At 34.9% G+C, this 16,776-nt stretch overlaps 1 protein-coding gene across 1 annotated transcript in view; it reads right to left on the reverse strand.

The window, feature by feature from the left end:
* Positions 1 to 16,567, reverse strand: part of LOC103807163 (progesterone receptor-like) — a gene marked incomplete at its 3' end in the record, with an annotated part of 32,665 nt that extends 16,098 nt beyond the window's left edge. Inside the window, 3 exon segments of the mRNA XM_009079884.1 lie at positions 1,169 to 1,285; positions 15,590 to 15,776; positions 16,487 to 16,567. Coding sequence (XP_009078132.1) covers positions 1,169 to 1,285; positions 15,590 to 15,776; positions 16,487 to 16,567 — 385 coding nt within the window.
* Positions 16,568 to 16,776: the final 209 nt, after the last annotated feature.

A 16,776-nucleotide genomic window follows, 5' to 3' on the forward strand; every position in this document is an offset into this window, starting at 1 on the left:
ACTGTCACTTAGAGAAGACGAAGTATGAAGAGCTAGCAACAGCTGCTCACTGCCTGGGAACTACTGATTCACATCACCAATAAAAGTATAACATGTAAGAATGATGCAATGGCCCTGTGTACAGAATGGAGCCATGGAGCTCACATTCAGCTCACAGGAGCTCAAAACAGTCTGAAAACTGCATACACATTTTAACTTATGAATGAACTCTGATTAGAAGGAAAATGAAATTATACACAGTATGGCGCTAGCTCTTCCTTCAGGGACAAAAATTGATACATAAAATGCAGAGGGAGAGAGAGAGAGAGAGAGAAAGAGAGAAAGAGAGAGGTTAGATGTGCTATAATAGGTTATTTTAGAAATAATGCAGGTTTTTGTCCTTCCTTTTTTTCCCCTTAACTCCCTTTTTGGACATATTCTTTCCATCATCTTTATATAGCCATTTTCTTATACTCTTAGTCATGCATTTTCAAGCTTTGTGCTGATTGAAAAATATGAAAAAAAATACAGGAAGAATATGCATCGTTTCTGCATGTTAGCACAGCAAAACTTGCCACGTGACTACCTGATCCTACACCATTTTCTCCCTGTAGGTTTTCAAAGGGACAGTGCTCCATTTTGATTAATGTTATGCAAAAAAAAAAAAAATTATCAAGAACTAATACAAAGATGGGATTTCCCAGCATCTAGTATGCAAGTCTGTAATGTTGGTGCTACCACTCCCTGTCCCTCTGAGGTGGAACAGAAAGCTACAATTTGTTGACACATCCTCAAAGTAATGATGGAGAGCATAACAGAAAACAGAAGGGGACAGTACTGATTACTGATTTTAGCATCAATTTCAATCATATTTTTTACCTACATCAAACTTTTTTGATCCAAAAATTAATAAATACACACCAAAGACACAATTCCTGCTTCTTCAAGAAAATGAGTATAAGGGTACACAGTAGGACAGAGAGATTCCTACAGAAAGGTATAAGGGTTTCCAGATCCATTAAAGAAAAATTGTAAGAAACTATAAAACGTTAGGGAATTCTTTCTAAAATAACATTTGAATGTGGTTCTTTCCTTTAGAGTATCAAAGCAATGTTGTTTAACCTTGATAGATTGGAGGTAGCATACTTGACTGCCTGTTTTCATATATTAGCTTTATAAAGCAGCTCACCTCCCAGGACCATACCAGCTTGACAGCACTTCCTCAAGCGACACGCTGGACAGTTCTTCCTACGAATTTTATCAACTATGCAGTCATTTCTTCCAGCACATAAATAGTTGTGCTGCCCTGCAGGCAAGAGAAAAACAGGATTAATACTATGTTTTCTAACATGATAAAATTATTTATGTGCATAAATGGTCCAAAAATAATTGACGATTCAAAAAAATATACTTGAACCATTATAACCATGTGATACTACTTGAATATAATACATTTCTGGCCTATTTAAGAGTGTAACTCCTCAAATAGGAAATTCCAAAATAATCAGCAGACAGCCTGAATTGCTTTAATTATTGTACGATATATATTTCTTAAGAGAATAAAGCACGAAGACAGACGAATTTGTTTCTTTCAAACTTATTTTCTTTGAAGTTATTGGTACTGATTTTAAGGAACTTGAATAAATTTTGCTTAGGTTGATATGGAGTTACTGACAGAAAACAGAACGAAGAATTTAGGGCAGTGCGAAAAAAATCCCTTTAAGCAGAGTAAATGACCTCTGATGGATAAGCAGTTTTGTACAAAACCTGCTGAAATACCAGATGCAGCCAACACAGCCAAAAAGGACAAATAGATGGCAGCTGTAACTCTGTGGTTTCAGTTCACTCTTAGTTTATTGTTTAATGATGGAGTCTTTTTTAATAAAATTAGTTTCCAGCAAAGCAAAATATTAAATTCAGTTGATATCCTGCCATTCTTTTGAACAGAAGCTTCAATGATGCTTCCAAATTTCACTTGAAGAGAAAGAAAAAGTACTCTTTAATGTTTTATTGCTAATCTCTATGACTGATTTTAATTTGAATATGCAAATAAAGGTAAGTACACAAGAAGAAAAAAAAGTGAATTTTCACATATAATTTCAAATTAAGCCCAGGTTTACCCTATAAAGTTTAACTTTAAAATCCTGCCTGTGTGTGCACATCATCCTCTATTTAGTTCTTTACCAGTACCTAACACGAAAGCATGAAAACGGCAACTAAAAAGTTTTTATTTTGAGAGAAGAAAAATGGATCAAAAACTTACGGACAAATGTCAGAAGCACCAATATCATGCATACTTTCTTCATGGAATGTTGTGGATGTGGACCTCCAAATATCACAGGCATCAGTACCCAACCTTTTAAATTTTCACTGATTTCTAGATCAGTATTACTCTGAATTAGCTAGCCAATGTCATCAGTAGCAAACAAATCTGAGATGATTATTCTACTCACATGCTGTTATTCAGCTTTCTTTATAACTCTGTTCTGTCCTTTTTCTTCACAGGGTAAAATAAACAACTGTTCACCAATAACCTTTCTCCACAGAAGAAAGACGAACTGAAAACTAATCCTCAGATGAAAATACAGGAGAAAGAACATTCTATTCTAACAAAAGAGCTAGTGCTAAACCATGTGAAACAATGTATTTGTTTCTGTGCTAACATTTTTAAAGATAAATAATTTACTTCTTACCCAGAATTTTAAGAACAACTTGTTCGGTGTTAGCGAAAGAAACCTGATTGTCTGAAATTCTTTCTCTTTCTTTTTGTAGAAAACAATGGGCAAAGAAATACAATTGCTTCACACATTGCCTGACATCTAAGAAGGACTTAGTAATGCAGTAAATCAGAAGAAATTCTCACTAACTTTCTTCCATTAATTCTAATCCTGGATCCCTTCTTACAGAAAACATTACCAAAAGTAACCAAATGAATAAAAATCTGTCTTGCTTTTGGCAGCAGACCAGTAAGCAAAACACTTATTTTGAACACTTCTTCATTGGGATTATTTGCAGTTTTTCCTTGTCTTGCTTTGCCCTTATTAGCTACAAAAAAACATTCAGTCTTTTGACAAGCAACAATTTTTAAACTTGGTTAGTTTAACTAAAATCTATGAAGATGATCTCAGCACTGTGGCATTCTGATGCTTTAATGTACAGTTAATTTACAAAGGAATGCTTAAGTGTAGTTTTGTTTGTTCTTGTCTTGGTTTTGGGGGTTTTCTTTGGTCCCCTGACAGGTGATCTCTCCTGGATCTCCTTTCCAGGGAATCTGTTGAGTCTACACAACATGGTCTGTGTCCATATAACCCATGTCCATTGCAAGACCAAAAAAATGGACTATGTATTTCCAGTATGACAGTAAATGTTCATAAGCAGCTCACAATGCTCTAGGTATTCAAATCGTACCTTTCCTCCTATAATGGCACAGAAAAATGCTGATCTACCAAAGCCAAAATCATATAGTGAAATATTACTCTTCAAGCACTCAGACAACACTATTTCTACACTCTAGAATTACGCCAGTATTTAGAATTCACTCTTGAGATCAGTATGGGATTTGCATACTCAACACCCAAGTGCATGCTCTAACTACTAAAGGAGGCCAGAGACTGTCTGCTGTAACAGGAAATTATCTGGAAAACCAGAAATTCATAGCTTGATTTATACTGATACACATTTAAGTAGCCTGTATTATTTACATAACAGTGTTCAAATATTGTGATTCTAAGATTAAGCACTACAAATCAAATTGCAAAATTTTAAATTAACAGTTACACATTTAAGTTTAGCTACAGCTCTTAAATAACTCTTCATAGTTTAGGAGTTAGCAGTGGATCCAACTTTCACTTCAATTTAAAATGCATGAATTACTTCATCATCACATAACAAACCACAAACTGCTTATTATAAATCCAAGACTGAATAAATTTTTTCAGATTTGCAAGACAATTGTAAGTTAAGCACTATAATGAAAACTGCTCTTCAGTGTTCATATGTTCTCAAATTTCAGGTTAGACAGGATGAAGTAATCTCTCTGTCCAGTGCATAGTACGGAAGCAATGAAATCTATTACTGGAATTTGGTCACTGTAAAAATTCACTTTGATCTTCAAGATGTGACAATTATTTCATTCCTATTTATTTCATAAACTGTATTTTAAAAATCTCATAATGACCAATTACCTAATCTTTATTATGCCTTCACCTAGTTTATTTCTTCCACAAAAACCCTGCCAACCCAACCCTCTCATGAGATTACGGGGACAAAACCTCAGGCACATCTTGATGCTTACTTTAACCACTTCCTTATTTTCAAGACTATTAAAAACCCACAGTCATGCCCTGCATTTGAATTATACCTTCATGTGAGTTTTCCACTCATCTCTATCCAATCTCTCCCCAACATCTTCCATCCCAAAGTGTATTCTACTCATTCTGATTCAGCTGCAAATTATTTGGAAATCACATAAGGTTCAATTATGTAGTGTTTTACATAGTCTTATATCTCAGGGATTATTTTTTTAATTATCTCAGCCATCTGTTTGTATTTCATATCAATAGGCAAATCTGAGTATATGTTCTCATTTGAAACAACTTCTACCACTGTGCAGAACTGAGTTCTGAGAAACTGTTACATGCTTGGCATTAATATTTAAGGTAGCAGCCATCTGAAGGAGAGATTGCACAAGAAACTGAAAATGTGCCAGGTATTTGGTTCATTTCAAAATCGTGGGACAATATCTAGTTAGATGCAGATGTTTGGAATGCTTTCATGGGATGCTAAAACATTCATCTGAAAATACATTTGCTGTATTTCAGCTTTTAGGACTTTTCATGGGATGCTAAAACATTCATTTGAAAACACATTTGCTGTATTTCAGCTTTTAGGACCATCTAAATTTGAATTAATTGCTTTCAATATGGGAGCATTGCAGCTATACTAAAAGCATGTACTAACGACGTATCCAAAACCCCCTGCCGAGATGAAATTACTGTTCAACTGGTAGCTTGGCATTCAGTATCTTTTACATGACTACTATCATTATGACCAGGAAAACAACAACAACAAAGAAGAAATAAATATTAAAAAAAAGACCAGAAAGAAAAGGACTGCAGTCTAATCACTAGAGCAGTGGTCTGAAAGTAAAGCAAAGGCATTTGCATTTCTTACAAAAACATGCGCCTGGGAACTTTCAGGCAACTGACACATTCTCTGAAGGCTTAACTCAATGTTATGTTTCACATACAGATTTATTTTTCACCACTCTTTGAAAGTGTGCATTGAAGATCTCTCTCAATACATCAGTATATTAGCTCATGACCTAGACTTGACTGATAAAATACATACAATTTCATCTGTTACTCAAATGTTCAGTTTCTTGTAGGACAGCATTTTTCTTAACTTCCATCAAAATCCATACGTGTTAGCAAAGGGCAAAAGTGGAAGTTCTAATGTAAATAGGTAAACACGGTTTTAAGCACTGTGCTGACTATTACTATCTTGGCAGGTTTTTAAGTCAAATATTGCTGGAAGTAGCGCATACAATGTCTTTTAAATCTGCACTATTAACTTAGCTCACTGACATGCTGTAAATCATTTTAAATCACTCGAGTAAACTTATGAGTTGCAGAGACTTTGCAGATGTGCAAAATATGGAAAACATGAGGCTTTATTTGCACTGGGGGTATCAATACAGCAATCAGTTTTTTGGGTAAGTGCATCTGTGCTGAACTGCTGCCACCTTGCACAGAAGCAAAGCACTTGTTTGCAAATTCTCAGCTCCTTCTATCCTCACTTTCTCAATGATTTTTTCTCTCCCCACTATGTGACTCTCATTCACTGTATCTCTCTTAACTGGAATGCTTTTCTATAAAATCATCCTATCCCCACCTCTGGAGGCAGAACACATCACAGTGTCTCATTTAGTCAAGTTTGAGATCCCTGTCTAAAAAGTACAGGTATCTATTTCATCTCTTTGCAAACTATTTTACTGACATATGTCTCCCAATATCGACCTTTTGCTTCCTGAGTGCTAGCCTCAAGGTTTTGATCAATAATCTTCTGGCAATATGTTTCACCTCTTAAAATTTTTTCAAAAGTACCGATCAAATCAATAGGTTTAAAAAAACCCCAAGGAATTACTCTTTTAACATAATTAAAGTTGAAATTCCGTCTCAGGGGTTCTTGTGGAAGCTTACAATAAACATACTTTTAAAATTAACTAAATGGAAGATAAGTTCACCTGTATACCTAAACTAAACATGATGATGCAGATGTAGCTTTTGAGTGAAACTTTTGGCTTCTGGAAGCTAACACAATATACTAGGCTAAGGATTACCCTGTGATTGCTCTTACAAGTCAGGTTTTCCACAGCTAGGCAGTCTGGCCTAGTTCATCCTCAGTAAAATAGGAAACAGCTAAATTGACTTTTGCTCTGATCTATATGTAACACTCTTCTCTTTACACTGTTTCAGTGTGCAAAACAGCAATGTGGGTTGAATTTACCTCTCACTATGTGGGTGTAAGAGCTTTGGTCTTGGAGAACTACTATAGAGTTCGTAATACTGGCAATGCACCCTTTATGTCCTATTACAGTCTCCAAGATTCCATATACCTCAAATAATGAGGGGTTATAATCATTTAATACCAATTTAATTTCTGCACTAACATTTTCTCTAAAAATAAAAAATTTCCCTGAAGTGAGACTTCTGACTCTAACCACTTACAAAACCCCACATCACTCACAGATCTCGCCACTCATAATCTTTTTATAAAAAGCCCAAGTAGCTAGTGGGGAACCCACTTTCCATTTCCCTCTTTGCACACTGAAGTAAAATTCTCATTTCCCATCTCTTAAGCAGCTTTCCTGACTATTGCTTTGTAGTCTATACTGGTATAAAGACCTGCTGCTACTGCAAATCTGTTTCATCGCATAGAATTTAGGATTCAATGGACCAAAGAGGGCAAAGATAGCAGTGCAACTACTGAGTATGTTTCATCCTGGAGCCTAACTGAAATAATGCTGACTTTTTTTCTTAAAATAGTATAGTTCAAAGTGAAAACAATAAAAAATGGTTGTATCCCAGTTCATCCAACAGTTTGGTAGTCAGGGCTGCATGGAGAGAAAGGTGTGTTTGACTCCCTTCAAGCACTGGAGAGTACAAACGTAGCTCTCATACCCTGGGTCAATGTCTTACCTCATCTACGTACTTGGTGATGGGGTTCTTGATTGTAAAAGGTACTAGTAATTCCTTCATCTTGGTGAAACTAGTCTTTCATTATTTTGCCTTAATTACATGTGATGAAAAAACTGAAAAAAAACCCCACAATAGAATTGTTTTGTTCAAATAGAATGTAAAATTCTAAAATGCTAATACTTAAATTAAACCTAGTATTTTAAAGTGTATTTTGCTTTGGTGAACAGATTTACAACTCATTTTTGACGTTTGACAACAAACTTTTGGTACACTTCCATTCCATCGACTGCTGGTTTTAAGCATGTTATGTTGCAGTCCTGTCAGGTTTTTTTGCTAAATGGACCAAACAAAGTTGATTTCCCCAGAAAGGAAGCATCATTTTCAAACCACCATGTGTCTTGAACTGCTTTCCTTCTCTGCAACAAACCACTTTCAATGTTTGGAACATCACTGACTTTTTCCCTCTCTTGTATCATGATCTCAAAATCTTCCTGCCTTTTGATGTGAATCCTGCAACACTGTTGTCTTTTTCCTTCCAAATCACTTCTCCAGAGAGCAATCTCTGCACACTTCTTTTATGATATATGCAAAACAGAACAACTAAATGTAGCTATCCTGTTTTCATTCATTTCTGGACAGAACTAGAAGTTACAATCTTATTTTTTAATCTTTTTGCATTTCCCTGTCTGTCCCATCATTTCTAACAAGAAAAAAAACACCAAACAAACCAAAACAAAACACCAAAACCAAAACCCACAGAAAAACAAAATGAAACAAAATTAAGTCATAATTGACATAAACTATTATGAACTGCTAAATCAGGAATACTGTTTCATACAGAGTTCAGTTGGTTTGCCTAGACCACTTACCACTGCAACATCTTGAAATACATTAAGTCTTTGGTCTAAATATGGGAACTGACAACAGCAAAAATTTTCCACAGCTAATACTATTCAGGAGGAGATAGTGGCTTCTACAAGTCAGTATTTCCAGTTCTTTTTATGGCATTGTCACAATTGTTCCTTGGTCACCATTTTTAAGTCATTAACCACTTCAGTCATATAATTATGTAAAATGATGGAAGTATAAGCACTTTTGTCAGTAAGGGGCCTACTTCTTGCAAATAAAGAACATGGGATTTGGACACAAAACCTACTTTAAAAACACTCCAACTATTTCAGCATTAAAGTACCATTTGTTCTTCTTTGATCCCTGAGTGTTATATTCTTCTACCAACATAAGAAGCATTATATTTGTATTTCAGCCATCATTCTGATTTTAGTGGAAGTAACATAGCACATCGCTACTGTAATTTTTTTCATATGTATTTTCTTATATTCCTTGACTACTGAACCAATGGACAGGGTCACTCACTATACGAGTAATAGAGGCAGAAAAACCAGAAACATTAGTAGCAGAAAAAAGTAACATGCAAAAAAACAGGTATTGCTGCCTGTTGATCAAAACACCTAATGGACAATAAAATGCTGAAAAACAGAGGGGAATCATTTGATTAATTAGATTCTAAGGTGTAGACAAAGAATCATCAAGGTTGGAAGAGACCTTTAACATCACCAAGTCCAACCGTCCAACCAGCACTATCACTGTAGCCCCTGAACCACTAAAGCATTATCACTCAGCACCAGATCCTGACACCTCTTAAACACCCCCAGGAGTGATGATTCCACCACCTCCCTGGACAACCTATACCAATGACTGAGTAGCATACACTCCCTTCTTGGGCATGAGACAAAAGCAGGCACTTTAAATGCAATTTGCCTTGAGTATATGTCTAAATTTTGCTTCTTTAATAGCCTATTGCTCTCCAAAGGACATTTAAAGTGATCAGCCCAAATACAGGTGTTCACATTGTAATGCCTACAGCCTGGTGAAATAAATCTCACATAAAATATTGCCTTTGTTGACAAGAGAAGATGGTATTATAACAATAGGACAATATTCTCCTGGATCTCAAGGTCCACATATAATTCTTTCTATGCTTTAATTGCAGAAAACTTCATGTTATTGAAAGGTCCTCAGATGCCAACTGATATTAAGCACCAGCCACTTTTGAAAATGAGCCACAAAATGCAGAAGTTGTGGTTAATTATAACCAGGAAACCTCTGCAGTGCAGTCATATATTGCTACACATAATGGCAGATTGTAACATACCATTTAAGTCTTCCCATGCAGCGGTTTCTAAAAAAAAAAAAATCACTCCTTACTAGTAGTCCATCATGATCCACAGCTTAAGGAGATAGACAACACCAACCCCAAATCTATTTTTATGCAGAAGTTGTGGTTAATTATAACCAGGAAACCTCTGCAGTGCAGTCATATATTGCTACACATAATGGCAGATTGTAACATACCATTTAAGTCTTCCCATGCAGCGGTTTCTAAAAAAAAAAAAATCACTCCTTACTAGTAGTCCATCATGATCCACAGCTTAAGGAGATAGACAACACCAACCCCAAATCTATTTTTAGATAAAACAGTTTTGCTATAAATACTTACATTGCATAGACTAATATAAGTATTTTAATACTTAAAATAAGTATGATTTTTAGATATGAAATAATATAATAATATCTATAATACCTTATATATAATACTTATAGAAAAGTAATAGGCAAATAATAATTTATATGCTTATTCTTTTATATACTACAGAAATGTATTAGCTACCTTGGTGACATGGGTGGGATTCATATCATGAAATTCAGACAGCAAACATCCTCACCCAACATTCTTTTATACTCCGTGTTGAGAAATAGTTAGTGTTAGAGTACTGCTATTTTCATTCTAAACAGGTATTAAAAGTAAGTCAGTGAATTTCTTCCTAAAATTTATTTTTTCTATCCATTCACTGTGAAGTGAATTCAAGATGAGCAGCTCAGGTTACTCACATTGTGCACACATGAAGTTAGAACAGAGTATCAGCAACCCTGAGCAGTCAGTTGCTGGTGCTCTTTGAAGGAGGCAGTTTTACACTACCTGAAATAGCTTCTATTCCATCTGAAGAGATGTTGAAGCTAATATTTGATACTGTTTCTAATATGCTACATAAAGGTAAACCAAAAATGTTAGCAATTCACATTTGTGCAGCTGATTATCTTCTAAGCCATGTCTATGGGGAAACCTGTTGTAAGTCACAATGAGAGCAGTAGGAAGCTCAGCACTAACACAAGAGACAAAGTACCATAACAAACACGTTAACTCACTCAGTTGTTGTGGCTCATCCAAATCAATTCATCAAATTGCTGTTTGTCAAATAGACAAACAACAAATACTTTTGAAGTCAGAAGTATGGTGAAGATGCATAATTATGTAGCAGTACAGATTTTCTTCTCTTCCTTTCCATGATGCAAATTCTTTGTTCTCACAAAAGTGACATTTTCCACTTGTATTTCAGGACCCTCAATGAAGTAACTTTGTATATTCAAATCTGAAAATACACTTAGCTTACTGTACATTAACGCATTTTTGTCATGTGCAAAATAAAAACTTTAATATTAAATCTTAATATTAATTGAGTGAAAAGTGTTTTCATCTCTCAACTTGCCATTAGTATGTTTTGTGTGTTTGCAGGTTTTCTACTTCATGAAACTATCAGGTTTGCAGTACACGCACCAACTTCGAATCCCAAGATCCTGCCTGAAAAGTTAGATGAATTAGAAAACCTTGCAGAGTTACAAAAAAAGGGAACATTTTACACCTGCCTCATCAATTTCACAGCCAAAAGGGTCTCTAGAGTATTGCCCTTCTCTCTGTTTTCAAAGAGGATTTTCTACTAGTAGTTGGTATTTTTTAAAATACACATGCTGTGCCATTTTACATTAAGCTATGGAAAAGCACAACTGTTTAGACCAGCAATTTTTCTTATACATAGTATTTCACTACTTACACAGTGAATCACACTGTCATCACAAAACTGCCTGTTCATAACATCAGTTAGATAAACTTTATCAGAAAGTTTGGTTGAAGTCACGATCAGCCTTCTTACTCTGCAGGTGCAGCTCATCATCAGTTCCCCCATGGTGCCTCTCCATACATAGAAAGTGAAAACTTGTGGAAATCCTACTTTCTCTCAGAGTTTACCGAATTCAGGTCTCAGAGAAAAGAGAAGTTCGGTGCCTCTCCATACATAGAAAATGAAAACTTGTGGAAATCCTACTTTCTGTCAGAGTTTACCAAATTCAGGTCTCAGAGAAAAGAGAAGTTCACACTTGGTGAATCAAATGTTACCTACTACATATGCTTGAGGTTGTTCCCTGATGCCATTGTCTATACAGAGTTGTAACCCTAAGCTTGAAGCACATATTAAAACTAGACAAATTTGCTATACAACCATTTGATCGATTTTGTAATAGGTTTCCAGTTATTTAAAGAAACCAAGAGTTAGTTTCTGAGCCAACTGCTGTACTATCATGTATTCTTGTTGGCCTCAAACTCTTCAGGTTTGGGCAACAACTACTTTTCCTTAGATGCCAGTAATGTAAACAAAGTGCAAATATAAATACAGAACAAAAATGAGAAGTGGGACTTTATTATAGGAAAAACAGCACTTGAATTTTTTTTCAGGATTTAGGTAATGTTAATTTTTCCTTAGTAAGACTACTGCAAAGGAGACACTTTCAACAAAACTGTGAGAATGCAGGCTATCAAGAAATCATGTGTTAGCAACAGTGTAACTCCAGAATCCCAAATCTCTAAACATTGGGTTCCTCTTCAGGGACAGATGCTTTACCGTGGTGTTGATCATGGTTGCCCTGCATATTTTGACATGAAGTCATCTTTTGACAACTTAGTGCTAAAAAAGTAAGAATGAATTTCTTATTCTTCATTCTCCAAAAGGCTAATTAGAAATACTCTCTAGTTTTTGTTGCCATGAATGAGATATCTTAGAGTTCTTAAATAATGCCTGATGATCAATGGCACAATATTTGCAAATACTGTAATTCTACACACTTGAAAGCATTTTAAATATTATTTCTCATTTTATTTTTCTTGATTGCTAATGCCAAACTGCTTGTCACTCAGCTCACTGACAGGAACAGCTCTACCCCATCAGCATAGTGAATACAATTTTGGCCTTTTACACTTCTTAAATAACAGTAACTTTTGTTGTTTTCAATATACTTGAAGGAGATATTTAAAGCAATTTTAAAAGCCCTGTAATTTGCTTGTACATTAAGTGAATTTATAGACTAGTAAATCAGTCCTTTGTAAGGGCCCAATAGAAGATGTACCACCTCTAAATGTAAATAAAAACAATCCTTAAAAATTCAGTATGTTTGTCTCCTTTCTCCTCTCCAGTTGCAGCACTAACTTTTTTTCATATCTGCTATTGCAGTTTACCAAAAAAAAAGAATTGCATTTTTTAAACATTCTGCTTAGAGAAAAATATGCTCATTGTATGAACACCAATCTTTCCTTTGCATATATAGCCTCATATGAGGAACCAAGAACCCAAAAGACAGAAAATATCTACCAAATAATATATATTTAAGAATTCATTGTCAGCAAACATTCTAAGTCAACTCTGTGATCCTCAGACAACTCTGACCCCCCATTAAGCTGTGTATCTACTAGTTGCATTCAAATTCATATTTAAATCATAACTAGTATAGAAACATTTCTAGGTTAGCCTACACAGCTTTAAATAATTGTTCAGTCTGAATATTTTAAATAAGCACTGGCTTTACTTCAAAAAGCTTAGAAATGGAAAAAATAAGAGTTTTCTGGATAATGTAATAGTCCATTTTATCTGAACAGAAGCTTTAACTAATACAGTATTGTCCACACACCAGGGAAGGTAAAATCATGGTGTATCAATAGGACAATTCCTGTGAAAAAAAAAAAATCACAAAAATGACATAGGCTCTTTGATTTGAAGCAGCCAACACACCTGAGATTACACAAATAATTTAAAGAGAAAACAGATATTTGCCAACAAATTTAATACTACTATATTATGTACTTTACTATCTACACACAAAACCTCATACAATACAAAAAAGGTCTCAAGATACAGAAAGTCCATGAAATAGCAAAAGCTAGCTATTTTCAATCAGGTTTTAATCTCTCATAATGATCAGTACCATATGGAAATTATACAAAAAAATACAGTTTTGACCATGAATTTTTATTCACAATATTTAACATCTTATTTATATGAATTATTATTAAAAACCCCACATCTATAGTGGCACTAAAAAAGGTAAATAATGCCCTTCCATTCAAAGAAATGATGGGCAGGGGGACATTTTTATAGAAGAAATAGGTCTCAAATTTATGCAATTTCCAGTGTGAATTTTTAAACACTATCTTCTATCACATTTACAGTACAAATATTCTGTTTCTTCTTGCAGAGGAGCAATTTCTTACCTTTACTTCTCGTAAGAAATAAACAAAAAAAAAGTGCTTTAAATCTATATGAAATCAAGTACCTATAGAGAAATGGGATCATTTCAATGCTGGTGATTATATACTATGTACTTGATTAAATTTCAATGCTGGTGATTATATACTATGTTCCTATTAAAATAAGAAGTTCATCACTCAATCTCTTTAAGGAACCTTCTGTAGATTTGCACTTTGTACACCTGAACAGGTAACTGTATTTGTTCATTTTTCCAATGCCCACACTGCGCATACTTGTATTTTTTCTTACTACAGTCAGGTTTCTAATGTAGTTGTCCATACTTTAAAAAAAACACAAACTTCCTCACCATACTCTCAGTTCTTGAAATAAATTGAAATTATGAAGTTGCTGGGTAAAACATAAGCCTGTTGTTTGCATAACTCCATTGACCTCTCATTTCTCTCTCTCTAAATATTCTTAATCCGGTAGACTCTGCAAATACAGACCTTGAGTATCAGCACAACCAAGATGTTCCTATTACCAATTTATATGATTACCAATTTATATGCCTTAATATTTATCATTATAATACTTCTGTTGAACAGCAGGTTCACCTACTGCACAAACACAACTGAAATGAGGAACTAAGTTACGAAAGAGATGAAATCTAAAAGTGACAGAATCAAATTCAAAGAAAAAGAAATATTACTGTATAGTGAAAAGCAAAAATAAAACTTATTTTAAAATATGGGACACATAAATCACACTATACTCAGTATTAAAACTTCAGCTCCCTGTTTTTTAAGTATATAGCTGATTTAGCAAAACAGAGCAAAAAAAAAAAAGTGAAGGCAAAGCAAGAGACCAGTTCTTACAGTCAGTGAAACTTAAATGTGTTCCTGGGACTCAAGAGCCTTGCAGCCTAACATATGTTTGTAACAGCTTTCTCATTAAACCCATTAGAGAAATTAGAAATGTATTAGAGAAAACGTGGCACTAGCTCAGAAGTTCACCAACCTAGTCCAGTGTTATCACTTTGCAAATATCCAATATGATAAAGGAAGAACATGAGCATATGCTTAAAGCAGAAAGTAACAGCACATTGCAAATAAAATTCCAATTACACTATTTTGCTAAGCTTTTGCTTTTCCTATATTCCCCTTTTCATTTGAAGAGTGACAAACTCTATAAAGGTGAAGAAACTATGTATCACAACAAGAAAATACATGATGCAAATTTGTTTTATTTTAAGGAATCCTATCCATTTTTTTTGGTTTTGTTAAATACATGGAAAAGAAATTTGAATATCCTAGTTCTGACATGATCAGATTAATAAAAAAGGAGACAAAGCATAAAAAGTAGAAGGATTTGTTTTACTGCTTCATCAGTTGAACTGTATAAAACTATCTGCTCTTGTATTCATATCTAAAATCTCAGTAGACAAAGCATATAATGTAATCCAAAAAGAAAAAAAAAAATCAACACAGGTATTGCTACTGCTTTATTAAACCTGCAGCTTGACTTTGTAATTTAATGGCTATTTGGAAAAAAAGTCAAACACTTTTATTGCTATTATGACTTGAAATAGCTCAGTGAAATTTGAAATACTTCCATAATTCTCAGGAAGCCAAAATTCTGTGTCTTGCAAGAAGGAAAAATTCCACGACTTCAAAAACAGAACAAAGCCAAAATAAATTCTTATCTGCCTATCATTAGTTCATAGCCACAAAATTTTCCTTTGAACAGCATGTACACTTTTAAAAACAAATTGTGTAAAACACTGAATTTTTATAAAACTCTGCCTACCCAGAAAGACTAACTGATAAATAATAAATAGCAAATAATTCAAGTAAAACAATCTTAGCAAAGTCAATTAAGGATGAATTTAGTCAGCATTCACTGTAATATTTAAACAGAGTTGGCGAAACAAAAGTTACTACAGTGATCATCTTTATAAAGACGAGCAATAAATAAACAGTATGTCCTTAGCAGTGCCTAGAAGATACAGTTCAGATAATTAGGAACAATGGCATCATATAGTACCTTCCATTGCCCTTTTAAAGAAGACTTTACAACTTCCACAGGTAAGTACTCCATAGTGGCAACCAGAAGCCTCATCACCGCAGATGAGACAAATCTTCTGGGGTAGTGATTCAAAACTGTACTGGGAACCTTGGCTGTTTTCTGTATCTGGCCTTCAAAAGGAAAAGAACGGAAAGAAATGAAAGATCTGCTTTGCACAGTTCACTACTTACCTGTATTAATCAGTGTTATATTAAAAACTTCATTTTAAAATTGCTAATCAAGCTACATAAGGACAAGCAAAAAATAAGTATACTTTTCTGCTTAAAGGCTTGTCTCTACAATGGCACTGCAGGAAAGCAGTGGGCAAAAGGCATAAAGTTATATTTTAATCTATTTCAACAACAAAACCCCCATACAATCTATAAACTTTTTGTTAAAATGTTTATCTTCCTCAGATATGCAACTCTTGTGAGCGGTCACAGTGACTGACACTCTTTTTTCCTGTACAGAGACAGAAACAGATACAAGTCAACTGAATTTCAAAGGCCTCTTTCACATGGGAAATAACTAAATTTCATCTCTCATAGAAAAATCTTAACAACCAGTTTATCACCCCCCATTCAATTGCAGCATTCTCAGCAGTAACTAACTCTGATAGGGGTATCAGGCATATTTGCCAATTTCTCACCAAGAAAAGGCCTAGTTGACCATTATGTTTACAAAAATAAAGGATGTCCGTTGAAACTGTAACATTGTAGGTATGTTTTCACCGATTTCTAGGTAAGGCACACCACGGCAGGAAAGTTTCATTCTAGCAAATCAATTAAGAAGTGTTCTATTTTTTTCGTGTGAAATCAACTAGGGCTTTTTTTTCAAATCAGGAATAAATGTTTTGGAGAACATTTAGGTATTGACAAATATGGTCTCGCGGTCAATAAGGACAATCTGGAGAACACGCTGATTCCCCTCTCTGGATGCGGCCAGAGGCTCGGACATCGCACGGCAACTCAACCACCGCTGCTAACAAACCCACCTGCCCTGCAGCGTTATGGTGCCGAAAGAGCCGAGACGCGACAGCTGCCAAGCTAAGGCTGCGCTGCTCTCACAGCGCCCCGGGACACCTGGGCGCGCTCGGACGGAGCAGAGAATGTTAACAGAGCCGCAGGTACCGCCCAAGCACTCCGAGCGTCCTGGTCTCGGCACCC

Source organism: Acanthisitta chloris, unplaced genomic scaffold (genome assembly GCF_000695815.1).
Source record: "Acanthisitta chloris isolate BGI_N310 unplaced genomic scaffold, ASM69581v1 scaffold24648, whole genome shotgun sequence".
In the NCBI taxonomy this organism is placed as follows: domain Eukaryota; kingdom Metazoa; phylum Chordata; class Aves; order Passeriformes; family Acanthisittidae; genus Acanthisitta; species Acanthisitta chloris.